This window comes from Eschscholzia californica, unplaced genomic scaffold, assembly GCF_041429995.1.
Source record: "Eschscholzia californica isolate CP2 unplaced genomic scaffold, dmEscCali1.0.p SCAF_1, whole genome shotgun sequence".
NCBI lineage: Eukaryota > Viridiplantae > Streptophyta > Magnoliopsida > Ranunculales > Papaveraceae > Eschscholzia > Eschscholzia californica.
In genome coordinates, this window is record NW_028238198.1 from 9,186,566 (window position 1) to 9,204,258 (window position 17,693).

General features: G+C 35.2%; 3 protein-coding genes and 3 non-coding genes across 9 annotated transcripts in view; 5 read left to right on the forward strand and 1 right to left on the reverse strand.

Moving 5' to 3' along the window:
• Window positions 1–3,393, reverse strand: part of LOC147563895 (uncharacterized) — a 47,093-nt gene extending 43,700 nt beyond the window's left edge. Inside the window, exons 1-2 of one of the 2 annotated variants that reach the window (XM_086641674.1) lie at window positions 3,274–3,371; window positions 3,145–3,231 (exon numbers count right to left, since the gene is read on the reverse strand). The gene's annotated coding sequence lies outside the window, so the exon portion shown is untranslated. Of the gene's footprint in view, window positions 1–3,144; window positions 3,232–3,273 lie in introns of both variants that reach the window. The other variant, XM_086641681.1, reaches the window with a different exon arrangement.
• PARC6 (plastid division protein) overlaps window positions 1–17,562 on the forward strand; it is a 92,379-nt gene extending 74,817 nt beyond the window's left edge. Inside the window, exons 11-12 of one of the 2 annotated variants that reach the window (XM_086641607.1) lie at window positions 14,267–14,457; window positions 17,148–17,562. In XM_086641607.1, the coding sequence (XP_086497733.1) occupies window positions 14,267–14,457; window positions 17,148–17,235 (279 nt within the window). In that variant the 3' untranslated portion in view covers window positions 17,236–17,562. The remainder of the gene's footprint in view (window positions 1–14,266; window positions 14,458–17,147) is intronic. The other variant, XM_086641600.1, reaches the window with a different exon arrangement.
• On the forward strand, window positions 825–4,949 carry LOC147563898 (rRNA 2'-O-methyltransferase fibrillarin 1-like). Of its 2 annotated transcripts, XR_015225602.1 has the most exons (8): window positions 825–1,108; window positions 1,198–1,532; window positions 1,941–2,036; window positions 2,192–2,269; window positions 2,371–2,547; window positions 3,994–4,062; window positions 4,430–4,682; window positions 4,768–4,949. XR_015225602.1 is itself a non-coding variant. In XM_086641653.1 (7 exons), the coding sequence occupies exons 1-7, from the start codon at window positions 1,093–1,095 to the stop codon at window positions 4,604–4,606; spliced, it is 948 nt and encodes a 315-aa protein (XP_086497779.1). In that variant the 5' UTR covers window positions 825–1,092; the 3' UTR covers window positions 4,607–4,799. The 2 variants fall into 2 exon arrangements, 1 of the variants encoding a protein (XP_086497779.1); XM_086641653.1 differs by having other exon boundaries at window positions 4,430–4,799.
• LOC147563899 (small nucleolar RNA snoR60) lies at window positions 2,994–3,064 on the forward strand. The gene has a single exon (XR_015231634.1). It is a non-coding gene; the product is annotated as a small nucleolar RNA snoR60 (small nucleolar RNA).
• On the forward strand, window positions 3,509–3,579 carry LOC147563900 (small nucleolar RNA snoR60). The gene has a single exon (XR_015231630.1). It is a non-coding gene; the product is annotated as a small nucleolar RNA snoR60 (small nucleolar RNA).
• Window positions 6,763–6,833, forward strand: LOC147563901 (small nucleolar RNA snoR60). The gene has a single exon (XR_015231631.1). It is a non-coding gene; the product is annotated as a small nucleolar RNA snoR60 (small nucleolar RNA).
• Window positions 17,563–17,693: the final 131 nt, after the last annotated feature.

Below are 17,693 nucleotides of genomic sequence, written 5' to 3' on the forward strand. Positions count from 1 at the left end.
TTTCTAAAATAACTATTATTTTTTTACAAAAATAACCATGACACGTAAGTAAAATAAAAGAGTTTTGAGTGTTGCATTGGAGACATACAAGAATTGAGGATCTCTATTTTCGACACCTAGGAGTGAGAATCTCAATTGGAACTTGACAAATAGGACGACAAGAGATTTTTTTGAGTTTTGCATTGGAGATGCTCTAAAGACTACTCCTTCTCAGGTAATCAACTAAATCTTAGTTTTTCCTCAGAGAAATGAATCCCAATACCCATATAAATCTAACAAGAACCAGATTAGATGGCTTCCTCCTATCGTCCCATATGTTAAACATAATAAAGATGTCCCTTTCATTGATATTAAAGCTCCAACAGGTATACGCACCACATTTCGTAACGATAGGGCAGAATTTTTACATGGCCACACTTCACTCATTACTACCAGAAATGCGGATATGGTTGCAGTAAATGGAATCAATGGACAAATCTTTCACGGAATCGAATTCCTCCACGTTGAAAGTGATAATCAAGTTATAATTAATCATCGGAATGATCTGAATCATCAAATCCATTGGAACACAAAGGTGCACGTCCCATCGATCGAGAAAATCCTCTCTCATTTCCAGGCCACGATCTTCACTCATCTCTCCAGACAAGGCAATGTGCTCGTTGACTCTCTGGCTAAATGGGTTAGGACGAATTATAGCATTAGTAGCTGGGAGGTTGTTCCCACTATTATTGGACATAAATATTGTAATAGCACCTTTGTTTATTAATTTTGTTCCCTTTCAACAGAAAAAAAAGAAAAAGTGAAACATCACACACTTTTCTAGTACATCTTCAACAAAAAAAAAAACACACTAGTTCATTATACACTAGTTCATTATACACTAGTTCATTGGCAACCCTAATGTCAAATTCTAAAAGTCCCGCTCTCCAAAACCCTAAAAATCTTAAACCCTACTCACTTCAGAAGTTCATATAAACCCTAAAACCCCTTTGAAACTGTACTACCTCTACTTCATTTCTACCATTCGTAGACACTTATTTTCCTTGTTGAACCCTAGTTTCTCTACCAGTTACTCTATCAAATTTTGATAAGATGAGACCTCCAAGAGGTAAATCTATATCTCTATTTGTAATCGTTTTTGTTTTTCTGTCGCAAATAGATCTTACTGATTTTATCTGTTTTGCGTTTGGTTTTCAGGACGTGGTGGTGGTGGTGGTGGTGGTGGATTCAGAGGTAGAAGTGACGGAGGCGGTAGAGGAGGAAGGGGTGGTAGAGGAGGAAGGGGTGGTAGAGGCGGCTTCGGTGGTCGTGGTGGTGATGGTGGTGGAGGTAGAGGCCGTGGCGGCGGTCGTGATGGTGGTCGTGGTCGTGGTGGTGGAAGAGGAGGTGGAATGAAAGGTGGAAACAAAGTTATAGTTGAACCTCATAGACATGAAGGAGTGTTCATCGCAAAGGGGAAGGAAGATGCCCTTGTTACTAGAAATATGGTTCCTGGGGAAGCTGTTTACGGTGAGAAGAGGGTTTCTGTTCAGGTATGACTACTACCCATTTCTTAAAGGTTCAATTTTTAAGTTGAAAATTTTGTATTCATTTGTTAATAGTCTTTATTTGTTTAGATTTAGGGTTTAATCACTAAAACTAGTTCAGTTAATCATATATCATTGGATTTGAGCTGTTTTATGCCATCAATCTTTTGAAATTATGTATTTATGATCTATGATGTTCTGTTTTTACTCTGTTTTCCTTTTGTTTGTATGGAAATGTTAGGTTTTAGATATGGAGAAACCCACTGTTTTTTTTTGTCATTTTCTATGATTAGTTGGCTAAATCTTTTCAATTTAGTTGTCAAATGATTTATTCGCTTAACATTCTTGTTCTAATTTAACACTTCAATTTGTGATAACTGTTATAGTTTACAAGTTCTTGTATTTTAATATCAGAATGAAGATGGAACAAAGGTTGAATACAGGGTTTGGAATCCCTTCAGGTCGAAGCTTGCTGCTGCCATTCTTGGTGGCGTTGACAATGTTTGGATTGTGAGTGCTCTCTCACTCTCATTGTCCCCCTTGTTGTTCTCTCTTCCTCTCTCTTGCGCAGACTGTTGTAGTTTTGTATTCCATCTCCTATATCCCATGCCCATCTTTTTCTACCTTCCTTTGCACCATTTTTTGACAGAAGTTTTGTCTCTCAGGTACCTGGAGCACGGGTTCTCTATCTTGGAGCTGCTTCAGGAACCACAGTCTCTCATGTTTCTGACGTTGTTGGACCTGTAAGTCGAACCTCTTGTTGATGCCTTTAGTGCATTTCCCATTTCGTTTCTGTTTCATAACGTTTATGCACTAATTTGTAATATTCTTTGTACCTGTACAGACAGGAGTTGTCTATGCTGTTGAGTTTTCACACCGAAGTGGTAGGGATCTAGTGAACATGGCAAAGAAGCGGACAAACATTATACCGATCATCGAGGATGCTAGACATCCTGCCAAGTACAGAATGTTAGTTGGCATGGTGGATGTTATATTCTCTGATGTTGCCCAGCCCGATCAGGTGCAATTTTTCTACTACTGGAATCTATTTTCCTGGAGTATTTGTCAAGGCTGAGTGATATAGATGGTGTTATTTGTGCTACTGTTTCTAATAATGCATGTGCAAATACATATACATATACATATACATATACACAATGCATATACATGCACACAATGCATATGCATCATATGCATGTACACAATGCATATGCATGTACACGATGCATATGCATACAGATACCCACACAATACATATACTATGTTCCTAATGTAAATTCATGCTGGTTCTGTTTTCTCTTTTTTTCTTTTTATCTCTTCGGGCATGTCGTTTGTTTTTGGATCTTGAGAGTGCTTCTCTAACCATATAAACATATCTGATTCACTTCATACATTTATACACCTGCCTTGATTAAATTATGTTTTTCATTTCGTCTCATGTTTGGGTTTTACTACATTTGTGACGTCAAGCATATGATGAATTACTCGGATTCCCCTTCAAGACATTATGGGTGATGTATTCTCGAGTTTCTGATGCAATCAGTCATTTGATTACAAATTTTATTGGACCTGATTATGAATCGTTTTTCAACTCGTGATGATGTTACAATGATGTAACTTTTAGTATATCCGTAGTCTACTAATGGAGAAATTAAAGTGAAACATTACTTAAACTTTCTTCCAAAAAGTTTTATTAGATAGGAAGCTGGCATTATTAAATGGTCAGGCTAAGAAGTCTGAGAAGTACGATATTTGGTTTGAGGTGTGGATTTCCATTTGATGTTATTTTCTTCCCAAAGGTTTTCTCTTGCTTGTTGGTATCCTTTTTTTTGGTGTTTTTTTGTTATTAGCTGTGGATAATGCTTTTAAACAATTTACGTCTTGATGATTACACTTGTGAATCCCGACTTGTTGATTCTTTATTGGTAGTGTTTGAATGAATGTTGCATTTCTGTGCATAATCCTATACGCTGAATAGTTTAGAGCATGTGATGAATTACTCGGATTCCCCTTCAGGACTTCTTGGATGATGCAAACTCGAGTTTCTGATGCTATCTCTGATTGTAATTTGTTTGTCAAAGTCACGAGTATGTAGACTGCTTTTCATTCGAGTGGCAGTAAGAGTTCATGTAACTAATCTAGTAGTTATTGAAGCTGTGTTTGCCTAGTTGTACACCCATTTTCGTGTAGAAAACCTCGTTCTCTTTGGATAACCAAATGATGGGATTTGTAGTTCTTGGGGTGTCATTAGTTTCATTTTCGGACAAATGCACCTTAACATAGTGAGATCCCCTAGGCTGGTTTCCGTGTCCAAGTTTTATATGTGCTATTGGAGTAAGTTCCTTCGAAATATCTAAGATTTTCCTTCTGCAAATAATAAGAGTTTCTCACCTTTGCCTCTCCAATGGTGGTATTAGGCTTGTTGAACTATGTAGAGTATGTATTAATGACTTCATTCTTCTTGCAGGCTAGAATCCTAGCACTGAATGCTTCATATTTCCTCAAAAATGGTGGACATTTTGTGATCTCAATCAAGGTTTGTTATTAGCTTACTACTTTTAAGTTTGTACATGTTATTCTTTGCCTGCCTTACTAATCTGAAACTTATTTTCCTATATGTTAATATATATAATGCTCAAATCACTAAAGCAATTGATTCTTAGGAACCATTAAGAACAACTGTATTTTGTTCCACCAACTTGAGTACTAGTGTAATTTTGAACAAACCAAAACCCTGAATTGATTACTAAGAAGTCTTTTGTTATGAATAAGTAGCCTTACTGGACCTTCAGTAGGTGGTCTTAGAAATCTTGACAATTACATGCTCATCAACATAAATTATTGTATTTGGTATTTAGTTACGAAAACTAAAATTTGCTGTTTTCTTTCTTTCGTTTTAACAGGCAAACTGCATTGATTCAACAGTCCCTGCAGAGGCTGTGTTTGCTCAAGAAGTAAAGAAACTTCAACAAGACCAGTTCAAGCCATCAGAACAGGTGACACTTGAGCCTTTTGAGAGAGACCACGCTTGTGTTGTTGGTGGCTACCGAGTGCCGAAGAAACAAAAACCAGCTGCCTAAATATGTCATAGGAAGTATTACTTGGGATTGTCTCCTTGAGTGATCCTGGAAATTATTATGTTCTGTTTTAATCAGAGTGGATCATATACATTTTATGTTACTTGATATTTTGGGCTCAATCTATGTTATGCATTTGTAACATATCTATTTTAAGTGATTAGAGGAATTAAGTACATTTTGTTTCAGGGTAAAATATATACCTGTGAGATGGGCTCGATTTTGTTAGCTCTAGCCTGTTACTAGGGTGGTCATGTGAAGGGTTTTTTACAACACATTTTATGATGCAGAGTTTTATGACAAGATTTTTAGTCTCCGAAAAATCAATAATTGAGTCATTTTCCCATCCAATATTGTCAAGTATCTCTTGTTTGTATGGTTCCATATGAGACGATCTGAGAGGATTTTTAGTTCATCTAGACATGGAGGTGTTACTTGCATTTTTAAAAACAAGATGGGCTAGTTTAATCGAGTGTGAAGCTAGGTTAAACTTTTGTAACTACTTTAGGATGGGTTGGGTGGAATGGAAGGGGCCCTAGTTTAACTCTAGTTAATACATGCCCCACACCTTAGTAATTCGTGATAGTGCATTTCAGAACCTTAGTTAAATTTGCAAACTGCCCTGTCTTTATCCAATAATTCTTTATTTATTTTTGATGAGACAATAATTCTTTATTTGAGAGTTTACTTTGGCAACAAATTACTTTATTTCCATTAATTTTTTGGAAAGGAATATAGAAAGAGGGTAAATGTAGCACTCACACAAGTAATTTGATAATGTAGTTTTAAGTTAGGGCATTAACTTCAATTGTCTAACTATGCATTTAACAATTTCTATACAAAGAAGCATTGACCCCATAGTGAACTCCATCATAGGTCCTAAACATATTTTAAAAAGTTGCAGGTCATCGTCATCTAGAAGCATTGTGTTTTTTGTTTTTCTACTTGTCTTTAGACCTAGCTCAGCCTTTGTCCTTCTACTTGTCTCTAGACCTACCTCTGCCGGTAATCTTGTTTTCTCCTTTCATATCTACTTGTTTTTTTTTATGAGAGGAACATTGCATTAACGAAACCAAAAGTACAAAGTACAAACCAAATAACTAGAGTAAAGCAGAAATAAAAGAAGGTACAGTGTTCCACACATTTCTGTAATCATGTCTTCTTCCCTATTTTGCAAGCGCGTCTGCAGGAGCATTGCAGTCACTAGGAACAAAAGTGAAGATGATGCCCTCGAATTTATCTATTTGAGCGCTCTACTTGTTTGTTATAGGATAAAATAAGCGGTTGTACCTTCATTTGTGGTTATTATTTGATTCACCAAATACATCTTTATTATTGGTTTAAACCTCCCTTTGGTGAAGGATAGAAAAGACAATGATTGTCAAATAGTACATGAGTTAAAATTAGCGTTTATGTGATCAGGTCGGGAACTAGAAATTAGTCAGTATTCAGCAATATTGGTAGCGTGTATGTAACTCGTTATCAGAGTTAGTGCATTGGGTATAAGACTCGGAATTTTCAGACTCTAATGTGTTTTCATAAATGTAAGGCCTTGGGGTTTCCTGGTATTAGATGGGACTTGAGAAGATGTTGTTGTTCTAAGGGGACTTTGGCCAAAACTCCCTAAGAAATTATGACTTTGGTTAAAAAAGATTCATCAAAGTTTGTAGGCACTCTCATTTTCAGGGTCAAAAATACCCTTTGTGTGATGTAAAATACCAAAAAAATCAATTTTTTTTATAAATTAGGAAGTTTTTTTTTTACTAATGAAAAAACCGAATGTGGGAAATTGGTGGATTTCTCCGAGCTGATTCTATAGGGTCGATCTCCTTATGTTTTGATCATCAATCTATTTTAGGTTTTTGTGATTGAATCTCTTACTTGTTGTTAGAAGATGATTTGGAGGGTTTGAGTTAGTTTTGGTGAAAAATTCTAGAGAGAGAAAGTTGAAATTTCCAAGTTTCGAATCTTTAGGGTTGAAGTAAATTTTTTGCTATGTTAGTTTTGATGTATTGTTATTTTTTATGTTTATGCTCAAACTTATTTGTTGAATTTATATGGTAGTTATGGTAGTATAGTTGATGCAAGGAATGTGTTTGATAAAATGCTTGAAAAAAATGTTGCATTTCTGTGCATAATCCTATACGCTGAATAGTTTAGAGCATGTGATGAATTACTCGGATTCCCCTTCAGGACTTCTTGGATGATGCAAACTCGAGTTTCTGATGCTATCTCTGATTGTAATTTGTTTGTCAAAGTCACGAGTATGTAGACTGCTTTTCATTCGAGTGGCAGTAAGAGTTCATGTAACTAATCTAGTAGTTATTGAAGCTGTGTTTGCCTAGTTGTACACCCATTTTCGTGTAGAAAACCTCGTTCTCTTTGGATAACCAAATGATGGGATTTGTAGTTCTTGGGGTGTCATTAGTTTCATTTTCGGACAAATGCACCTTAACATAGTGAGATCCCCTAGGCTGGTTTCCGTGTCCAAGTTTTATATGTGCTATTGGAGTAAGTTCCTTCGAAATATCTAAGATTTTCCTTCTGCAAATAATAAGAGTTTCTCACCTTTGCCTCTCCAATGGTGGTATTAGGCTTGTTGAACTATGTAGAGTATGTATTAATGACTTCATTCTTCTTGCAGGCTAGAATTGTAGTGTCCCTACTAATTTATGGGGGTGCCTTTAGCAAACGAAATTAATACCCCTTAAATCCCTAACACCCACTAGATTCAATTTGGTTTCTTTCCTTCCCTTACACCCGTGAGTTGTGAGAGAACTTTAAAGAGGGATAGTAGGGTTTAGAGAGAGAAAGTGAAGAAGAAGGAGAAGGTGGATCAAAAAGGCTTTGCTAGAGGATTTGTTTCTTCTTCTTGGTACTAAAAATCAAGTAGGTTTCTTCTTCCCTAGGGTTTATATAGCCCTCTTTAATTTTTAACCTAGTTTTGGATAGTAGTACTATAATAGCTTTGAACCATTGTTGTTTACTAGGTTATCATCAACTTAGAACTAATTAGTGATACCATAGATATATATTATGATTAGGAACTAATTACAACAACAACATAGTAACCCTAGATCATTATAGTTATATTAATGGAGTATACATATACCCGGACAACAACCTAGGTTATTTAGGTTATATAAATATGGTGTATATATACACCCGGACAGCAGCCTAGATATTAAGAATTATTCGTGTTTATGTTATTGTTATTGATAATTGATTGTATGAGATTATTTGTGTGGTATTGGAGCATGAGTGCTACCAATAGTTGTGTGTGATATATTGCTTTAGGTTGTTAACCTAGAAAGCATAGGCTAGTCGGAACCAAGACTGGTTGGCTCGACATGTGAGTCGATTGCAAACACTAGTTATTTATGTGATATTAGATAACTTGGTGGACCATGATCTTGAGTTCCGTTAATGGAATGAACTAAGACTGGTTGGCTCGACATGTGGATCGATTGCAAACACGGGTTTGTCAATGTGATATTGGACAACCCAGTGGACCAGGGGTTTGAGTTCAAATATGGATTGACGATTGTAATCCATAAGTAATCGGTGGTTGGCTCGCTTCCTGCTCATATGTGCTCGTGTTGCACGGATCCCCTTTTTGGGTAGGTATCCATAGTTTATGAAGAGGTCTAAGTCGATGCAAACACAAGATCATTCTTGTGGACCACATACTTCTAGTTTGAGAAGTAATTACCAACTAGAGGTTGGCTCGCCTCCTGCTCATATGTGAAGTGCTCGTGTTGCACTGTGCTCGTGTTGCACGGATCCCCTTTTTGGGTGGTATCCTTTGTCTATTGAGAGGTTTAAGACGATGCAAACATGAATGGTAAGTGACGCTATCTCGTGGACCTCAAAATTGGTTATGCCCCTCCAAAAGGGAAGTTGTATTGTATGAATCTCTTCAACCGTGTAACAGGTTGACTTCAATTGTGTTAGCACGAAAGGTGTGACATAATGGACTGTTATTATTGTTCTGTTGTTCGATACTTGGTTTTGTGTTGAATTGGTCTATTTAGACCTTAGGTAATTAGAAATCTACTAGCTGGGTTCTGACCCAGCCTACTATTTTTCAGGTGATAGAGATCGGGGAGCGCCACCAGCTTGATCCCAGTTCGTCAGCTCAGAGCTTCTTTCTTAGTTTTCGCTTTTGAGATTAGGTAGTTATTTGGAGTTTCACTTTCTAGATAGTTATTTGTTTCATTCGTTATTGTCCGACCTACGTGTCGATGATTCAGAACCATTATTTGAGTTAAGACAGTTTAATGGATTTCTTTTAGATGATTTATTGATTCTTATGAGCTTCACATTTGATATTATTTGTCTCTTTTGATGGATATATCGACTATGTTTACTGTTCTGCGGAGAAATGCTTTGAGTTTAGGTTTTCATGGCGGTCGACGTGGAAATCTAGATTTGGGGCGTTACAAGAATCCTAGCACTGAATGCTTCATATTTCCTCAAAAATGGTGGGCATTTTGTGATCTCAATCAAGGTTTGTTATTAGCTTACTACTTTTAAGTTTGTACATGTTATTCTTTGCCTGCCTTACTAATCTGAAACTTATTTTCCTATATGTTAATATATATAATGCTCCAATCACTAAAGCAATTGATTCTTAGGAACCATTAAGAACAACTGTATTTTGTTCCACCAACTTTGAGTACTAGTGTAATTTTGAACAAACCAAAACCCTGAATTGATTACTAAGAAGTCTTTTGTTATGAATAAGTAGCCTTACTGGACCTCAGTAGGTGGTCTTAGAAATCTTGACAATTACATGCTCATCAACATAAATTATTGTATTTGGTATTTAGTTACGAAAACTAAAATTTGTTGTTTTCTTTCTTTCGTTTTAACAGGCAAACTGCATTGATTCAACAGTCCCTGCAGAGGCTGTGTTTGCTCAAGAAGTAAAGAAACTTCAACAAGACCAGTTCAAGCCATCAGAACAGGTGACACTTGAGCCTTTTGAGAGAGACCACGCTTGTGTTGTTGGTGGCTACCGAGTGCCGAAGAAACAAAAACCAGCTGCCTAAATATGTCATAGGAAGTATTACTTGGGATTGTCTCCTTGAGTGATCCTGGAAATTATTATGTTCTGTTTTAATCAGAGTGGATCATATACATTTTATGTTACTTGATATTTTGGGCTCAATCTATGTTATGCATTTGTAACATATCTATTTTAAGTGATTAGAGGAATTAAGTACATTTTGTTTCAGGGTAAAATATATACCTGTGAGATGGGCTCGATTTTGTTAGCTCTAGCCTGTTACTAGGGTGGTCATGTGAAGGGTTTTTTACAACACATTTTATGATGCAGAGTTTTATGACAAGATTTTTAGTCTCCGAAAAATCAATAATTGAGTCATTTTCCCATCCAATATTGTCAAGTATCTCTTGTTTGTATGGTTCCATATGAGACGATCTGAGAGGATTTTTAGTTCATCTAGACATGGAGGTGTTACTTGCATTTTTAAAAACAAGATGGGCTAGTTTAATCGAGCGTGAAGCTAGGTTAAACTTTTGTAACTACTTTAGGATGGGTTGGGTGGAATGGAAGGGGCCCTAGTTTAACTCTAGTTAATACATGCCCCACACCTTAGTAATTCGTGATAGTGCATTTCAGAACCTTAGTTAAATTTGCAAACTGCCCTGTCTTTATCCAATAATTCTTTATTTATTTTTGATGAGACAATAATTCTTTATTTGAGAGTTTACTTTGGCAACAAATTACTTTATTTCCATTAATTTTTTGGAAAGGAATATAGAAAGAGGGTAAATGTAGCACTCACACAAGTAATTTGATAATGTAGTTTTAAGTTAGGGCATTAACTTCAATTGTCTAACTATGCATTTAACAATTTCTATACAAAGAAGCATTGACCCCATAGTGAACTCCATCATAGGTCCTAAACATATTTCAAAAAGTTGCAGGTCATCGTCATCTAGAAATTAAAATGGTCAAGTTGGTTCATGTTTCCATTGTATTTTTTGTTCTTTTACTTGTCTATAGACATATCTCAGCCGGTAATCTTGTTTTCTCTTTCATCTCAACTTGTTTTTTTTTATGGGAGGAACATCGCATTAACGAAACCAAAAGTACAAAGTACAAACCAAATAACTAGAGTAAAACAGAAATAAAAGAAGGTACAGTGTTCCACACATTTCTGTAATCATGTCTTCTTTGCTATTTTGCAAGCGCGTCTGCAGGAGCATTGCAGTCTCTAGGAACAAAAATGAAGATGATGCCCTCGAATTTATCTATTTGGGCGCTCTACTTGTTTGTTATAGGATAAAATAACCGGTTGTACTTTCATTTTTATGGTTATTATTTGATTCACCAAATACATCTTTATTATTGGTTTAAACCTCCCTTAGGTGAAGGATAGAAAAGACAATGATTGTCAAATAGTACACGAATTAAAATTAGCGTTTATGTGATCAGGTCGGGAACTAGAAATTAGTCAGTATTCAGCAATAATGGTAGCGTGTATGTAACTCGTTATCAGAGTTAGTGCATTGGGTATAAGACTCGGAATTTTCAGACTCTAATGTGTTTTCATAAATGTAAGGCCTTGGGGTTTCCTGGTATTAGATGGGACTTGAGAAGATGTTGTTGTTCGTAGGGGACTTTGGCCAAAACTCCCTAAGAAATTATGACTTTGGTTAACAAAGATTCATCAAAGTTTGTAGGCACTCTCATTTTCAGGGTCAAAAATACCTTTTGTGTGATGTAAAATACCAAAAAAAATCAATTTTCTTTATAAATTAGGAAGTTTTTTTTTCTACTAACGAAAAAAACGAATGTGGGAAATTGGTGGATTTCTCCGAGCTGATTCTATAGGGTCGATCTCCTTATGTTTTGATCATCAATCTATTTTAGGTTTTTGTGATTGAATCTCTTACTTGTTGTTAGAAGATGATTTGGAGGGTTTGAGTTAGTTTTGGTGAAAAATTCTAGAGAGAGAAAGTTGCAATTTCCAAGTTTCGAATCTTTAGGGTTGAAGTAAATTTTTTGCTATGTTAGTTTTGATGTATTGTTATTTTTTATGTTTATGTTCAAACTTATTTGTTGAATTTATATGGTAGTTATGGTAGTATAGTTGATGCAAGGAATGTGTTTGATAAAATGCTTGAAAAAAATGTTGTTGTTTGGAATGCAATGTTAGTTGGTTATACAAAATTTGGGTTGGTTGAAATAGCTCTAAAGTTGTTTGATGAAATTCCTTTGTGAAATGCTTCCTCTTCAACAATCATGATAGATACTTATGTTCAAATTAAGAATTTCATGTAAGTTTTTCGAAGAAATGTAAAAGGATGGTGTTAGAGTAGATAAAATGACAACTATGAATTTTTAGGATATGTAGCTAGTTTTTTGGTAAAACATTCTATTAATATAACAATTTGTAACAAATTTCATGTTAAATGAATTCAAAAACTAATTTGCAAACCACTTGCAAGGTTCAACAAGTTACTTGCAAGGCACTGCAAGCGCATTGCAAGGTTGTGCAAGGTGTTTGCAAAAGTCATGCAAGGTGTTCGCAAGGCTCTGCAAAGTGTTTGCAAGGCTCTGCAAGGTGTTTGTTGCAAGGCAGTGCAAGGTGTTTGGAAGGCTATCCAACGTGTTTGTAAAAATCATGCAAGGTGTTTATAAAAACCATGCAAGGTGTTTGCAAGGCTCTGCAAGGTGTTTGCAAAGTTTGCAAGGCTCTGCAAGATTATGCAAGGTGTTTGCAAAAGTCATGTTAGGTGTTCGCAAGGCTCTGCGAAGTATTTGCAAGGCTTTACAATGCAGTGCAAGGTTATCCAAGGTGTTTGCAAGGCTCTGCAAGGTGTTTGCAAGGCTTTGCAAGGCAGTGCAAGGTGTTTGCAAGATATTTTCTTAGACTAGGGTTAGGTTGGTCTTTTCACTGAAATAGAAAATTATATAATTGCCACCAGGGAGGTGAAGCCTAAAAAACTTTGACGAATCTTTTTTAGCAAATTTCTTAGGGAGTTTTGGCCAAAGTCCCCTTAAATAAATTGGTGATACAATCTTACATTTTTTAGTTTCTTACCCATCACAAAAATGAAAAAAACTTATTTCGAGAAGCAATATCTAAATAAACTTATTACTAGATTGATAATTAAACATCACAAAATTGAAAAAACATACCTCTAAAATCTAAATATAAAATACTCAATAAGTTAATCTATTTCTAATTTGAAATTTTACGATATCTTCCCAAAATTTTATTGCACCTTCCTAATATTCTTACTATTTCTAGTTTATTTCAACTATTTTTAAGAAAAAAAATTATAATATTGTTGGATAGCTCGTATAGAAACTCTCGTAATATAATATCTTTATAACTATACAACTTCTAAATAATATATATATCGTCAAAATCCTTTTATATGTTAATTATCTTTACTACGTATTTAGTTGATCCTTATACAAAAATAACAAAATGTAAATAAAATAGTAACAATAATATTATCTTTTTTTTTCCAACACCCATTAATTGGAGTATAAGAGGTATAATCTTCTACCTAGAAGTTAAGAGTTCGAAGCCCACTCTGAACAATTCAAAAGAAAAATACCCAAGACGGACAAACCACAATTTTTTGGAAACTCCAACATGACTTTATAAGAGTGTCCAGAAACAAACACATACTTACAAACAATGGGTCTTAATTATAAAAACGACATTTAAGAAAATGATATTTCCAAACTAATAAGACGTTTTTATTTCAATTACTTTGTTGGCAATAGAAAAACTCTTGCTAGACTTTATCACTTTAGTCGGAATATAATGAGTCCTATCAATTCTTTCCAATTCAATAACGCGTTTTCTTTCTTTGGAGTTATTTGTTCATTAACTTTCCGTCCATTTATTTTCTTTCCAAAACCATTAAAGACAATTAACACTCACTCAGTCCACCACCCTTTGGTGTAACAGTTGGACACCCCTCTTAAGCCCATGAGGTCGTGGGATCGAGTCTTGGTGGAAGCAGTTGCCATCAAGATTTATCCTATGTAATTTAGGCTATAAATAATGTAATAATTTGTCAGACTTTAGGTCTCTTTCACTCTCAGTTTAAATTAGGCGGTTATCGTGCTTATTGCATCTCTATGATGCATCAATGCCTTGTAACGACAAACGTACATCCTGTCGAAATCTCAAAAAAAAAAAAAAATTAAAACTCACTCTCATCTCCTTCCTTCTTCCCCCACCTTCACTACAATGTGTTCATCAAGTTTGGAGGGAGAACAAGAGTTTTTGGTTGAGGAGGAAATCTAATATAGAGAGAGAGAGAGAGAGAGAAAATCAGATGAAGTTAAAGTCCCAAAATAATAATGTGGTATTTTAGAGAGAGAAATTGAAGGATAAATGAGATTTATAAAGAGAGTGAATATGAGAGAGAGAGGGAGGCTGTTGGAGATGCGTTTTTGGGAGGGATGGAGCATAGAGATCCGTATTTTGGTTTAATTTTGGGACAAAACTAGATTGAGCCAAAGTATTTATGGCCCGCAACCGAAACTAGATGGAGCATAGAGATCCGTATTTTGGATTTCGATAACAGTATCACTGTCGTACTACTTCTCTCTCCAAGTTCATGAACTGACTTTTTTACTGCATGGTTGTTGGCTTCTTGTAGTGGCAAACTTTAGCCGAGTCAGCAGAAACAAATTCGTGTTTTTGGAGATTTGTGCTGCTAAAGCTGTCTATCCTGCAAGCTGAAATATTATCAGATGGAAATGGTGTCGAGATGGCCGAAATTGAGACTCTCCTGGAGGAAGCAGCAGAGCTTGTTGACGAGTCTCAACCCAAGAACCCTAGTTATTATAGGTAACCATACATCAACAAACTTATTAACAGTAGCTCACTAAAAAATATTATCGTGGGTTTGTTAATTAGCTACTAACCAAGCTATGTACTAGCCATCCTCAATTAGACCTTCTTGCCAGGAACGTGAATTTGTTGACCCACAGACACCACGTTTCAAGAAAATCCTGTTAAAATTATAAACTCAAAAGGTATTTATTTATTTATTCATTAAATTAGTGTTAGATGAGGTGGATTAGTGTTAGTAGTTAAGTAATTAGAGAGTTAATTTTAGTGGGATTAATGTACTAATTAGTGGGGTTAATGTACTAGTTAGTGGGTTAATGGATGAGCTAGTGGAATCATGTTACTAGTGGTCTTAGTTAGTGGGTAGAATTTGGGTCTATAAATAGACCAGTCTTTGTAGTTTATTTTTATCAAAATCAAATCAAATCAAGTCAAGTATTCATTTCAAGTTAAATATCTTCTTTATTCTTCTTTGTTTGTGCAAGTATTTTTAATTTCCAACATTTGGTATCCGAGCTAGAATTATTTTGTGATTACTAACCGAATTACAAAATGAATGGATCAATCCAACCTCAGCTTCCGCGATTTTGTGGGAAAATTTTTGATCAATGGTGTATCCAAATGAAAGCATTATTTGGCTTCCAGGAAATTTGGGAGGTTGTCGAATTTGGGTATGTAGAGCCAGTTGATCAGGCAGCACATGAAGCTCTCTCTCAGGTCCAAAAAGATAGTTTGAGAGAGAACAGAAAGAACGATAAGAAGGCATTGTTCTTTCTCTATCAAGCTGTTGATGAGATTGTCTTCGAGAAAATCTCAAGAGCTGAAACAGCTAAAGAAGTGTGGGTCTTGTTGCAAAGATCCTACAAGGGTGATGAGAAGGTAAAAAATGTAAGGTTGCAGACTTTACGAGGTGAATTTGAATCTCTTAATATGATTAACTCTGAAAATATTTCTGATTATTTTTCTAGAGTTCAATCTATTGTTAATCAATTGCGGGTTAATGGTGAACATTTAACTGATCTTCGTGTTATTGAGAAAATCATGAGATCATTAACATGTCGTTTTGACTATGTTGTTGCTGCAATTGAGGAAGGAAAAGACCTCTCAACTATGTCAGTTGAAGGTTTAATGAGTTCATTATGTTCTCATGAACATAGAATAAACCAGAGAGCTGCTGCAGGGTCTATTGAACAAGCTTTTCAAAGCAAAGTGACTCTGCTTGAAAAAGGTGGTTTTAATGGTGAAGAGAGTCATGGTAAAGAACCAAAAAAATTTGGAAGGTATGACAAATCTAAAGTTAGATGTTTTCGTTGCAAAAAATTAGGTCATTATAAGTCAGAATGTAGAGTTTCCAAGAAATATTCAGAGCATGCTAACTTTGCTGAAGATGATGTAGAAGAGGGAGAAATTCTTTTATTAGCTTGCAGAATGGATTACGATTCGGATGAAGATTCGGATGAAAATTTAAATGAAGATTCAGATGAAGATTTAGATGATTATTCGGTAGAAAGTGATGAAGATGGAGTTTGGGACTGTCCGGTTAAAGATCATCAAATAAAAATTGATACTGATGATGAGACAGTAACTTCAGAATCTCAAGTAATTGAGATTACACCTATTTCTCTGAATATTGATGATAATTCAAATCTAGAATTATGTCCCAGTTCAACTTACATTCAAGTTTTGTCAAGGTCCGATGACTACGTTGTAAGCAATGATAATAATGGGTCTAACGAAGATTTTTCAAGTGTTGTATCTTTTGCAGATTGTAATCACACCAAACCTATCACTGTTAAAGAAGCAGTAGAAAATGTAGGGTGTATTTCTACTATGGACGACGAAATTTATCCAATTGAGAAAAGTGATACTTGGGAGCTAAATTATTTTCCAGCAGAAAAGAAGTCAATTGGATTGAAATGGTCATTCAAAACCAAGTACAAACCAGATGATGAAGTAAACAAATTAGTTGTGAAAGGGTATGATGAAAAGCCAGATTGATATGAAGTTTTAAGTTGATGATTAAATGACTAATATTTTTTATTAAGTCATTGAAGGTCCATTGATTTTTCAAGTCGAAGATTATGATGGTTGTTATAGTGTTTGAGTTTAAGGGAGAGTGTTAAAATTATAAACTCAAAAGGTATTTATTTATTTATTCATTAAATTAGTGTTAGATGAGGTGAATTAGTGTTAGTAGTTAAGTAATTAGAGAGTTAATTTTAGTGGGATTAATGTACTAATTAGTGGGGTTAATGTACTAGTTAGTGGGTTAATGGATGAGCTAGTGGAATCATGTTACTAGTGGTCTTAGTTAGTGGGTAGAATTTGGGTCTATAAATAGACCAGTCTTTGTAGTTTATTTTCATCAAAATCAAATCAAGTCAAGTATTCAATTCAAGTTAAATATCTTCTTTATTCTTCTTTGTTTGTGCAAGTATTTTTAATTTCCAACAAATCCACAATATAGTTGGGTCTCATAGCGGTTCTAAATGATTAGAAACATATAAGTAATCCCTACTAGTCACAGTTTTCTTTTTGCCCTTGAGTTTTCTGTCAACAAATAGCACTCGGATTATCAGAGTTGCCTACCCTAGATAATATTTACATAACCAGAAATTCAGTAAAAACTTTGATGTATTTTCATTTGATTATAAGCGGTCTTACGTTTTAACTATGTCCTTTTGCAGCTCGTACAGAATACGGTATGTTCTAAAAAGACAGTTAGATGGTTCATGGAGGTTTTGCTCATGGAGTATTATTCAGTCTCCAACATGATTCATCCAGTTGTGACAGAACCCTAACTCGCCACGGTCAATGTCCTGCAACACTGGTTTCAATCTTTCAATGCTTTCATAGACGCTGACTTCAAACATTTGAGCTTGAAAACAAAGAACCCCAAGATTAGTGTTCGGATGGTATCATATTTCTTTTTCCCTCCATTGTTGATCCTTGTACATCAATAGGAATTGAGTCTAATTTGTTGTTAGCTTTGAACCTTTCTCTTCAAAGTTGTGGATAATTTTATTAATCCCTGGATTTCAGAAGCCATTTTTTCATGGTTATTAGGGAGGATTAGTGTTAATCATCTAACACCATTTTATCTGTGATTTGTTCTGATTTTTCGTGTTGTTGTATTTCCCCAGGTGATAGTACTATATAAAACAATCTCGCAAAATTAGACACTTTCCGATAAAAACACTACTAACTTCGAAAGAAGAACCTTCAACGTCATA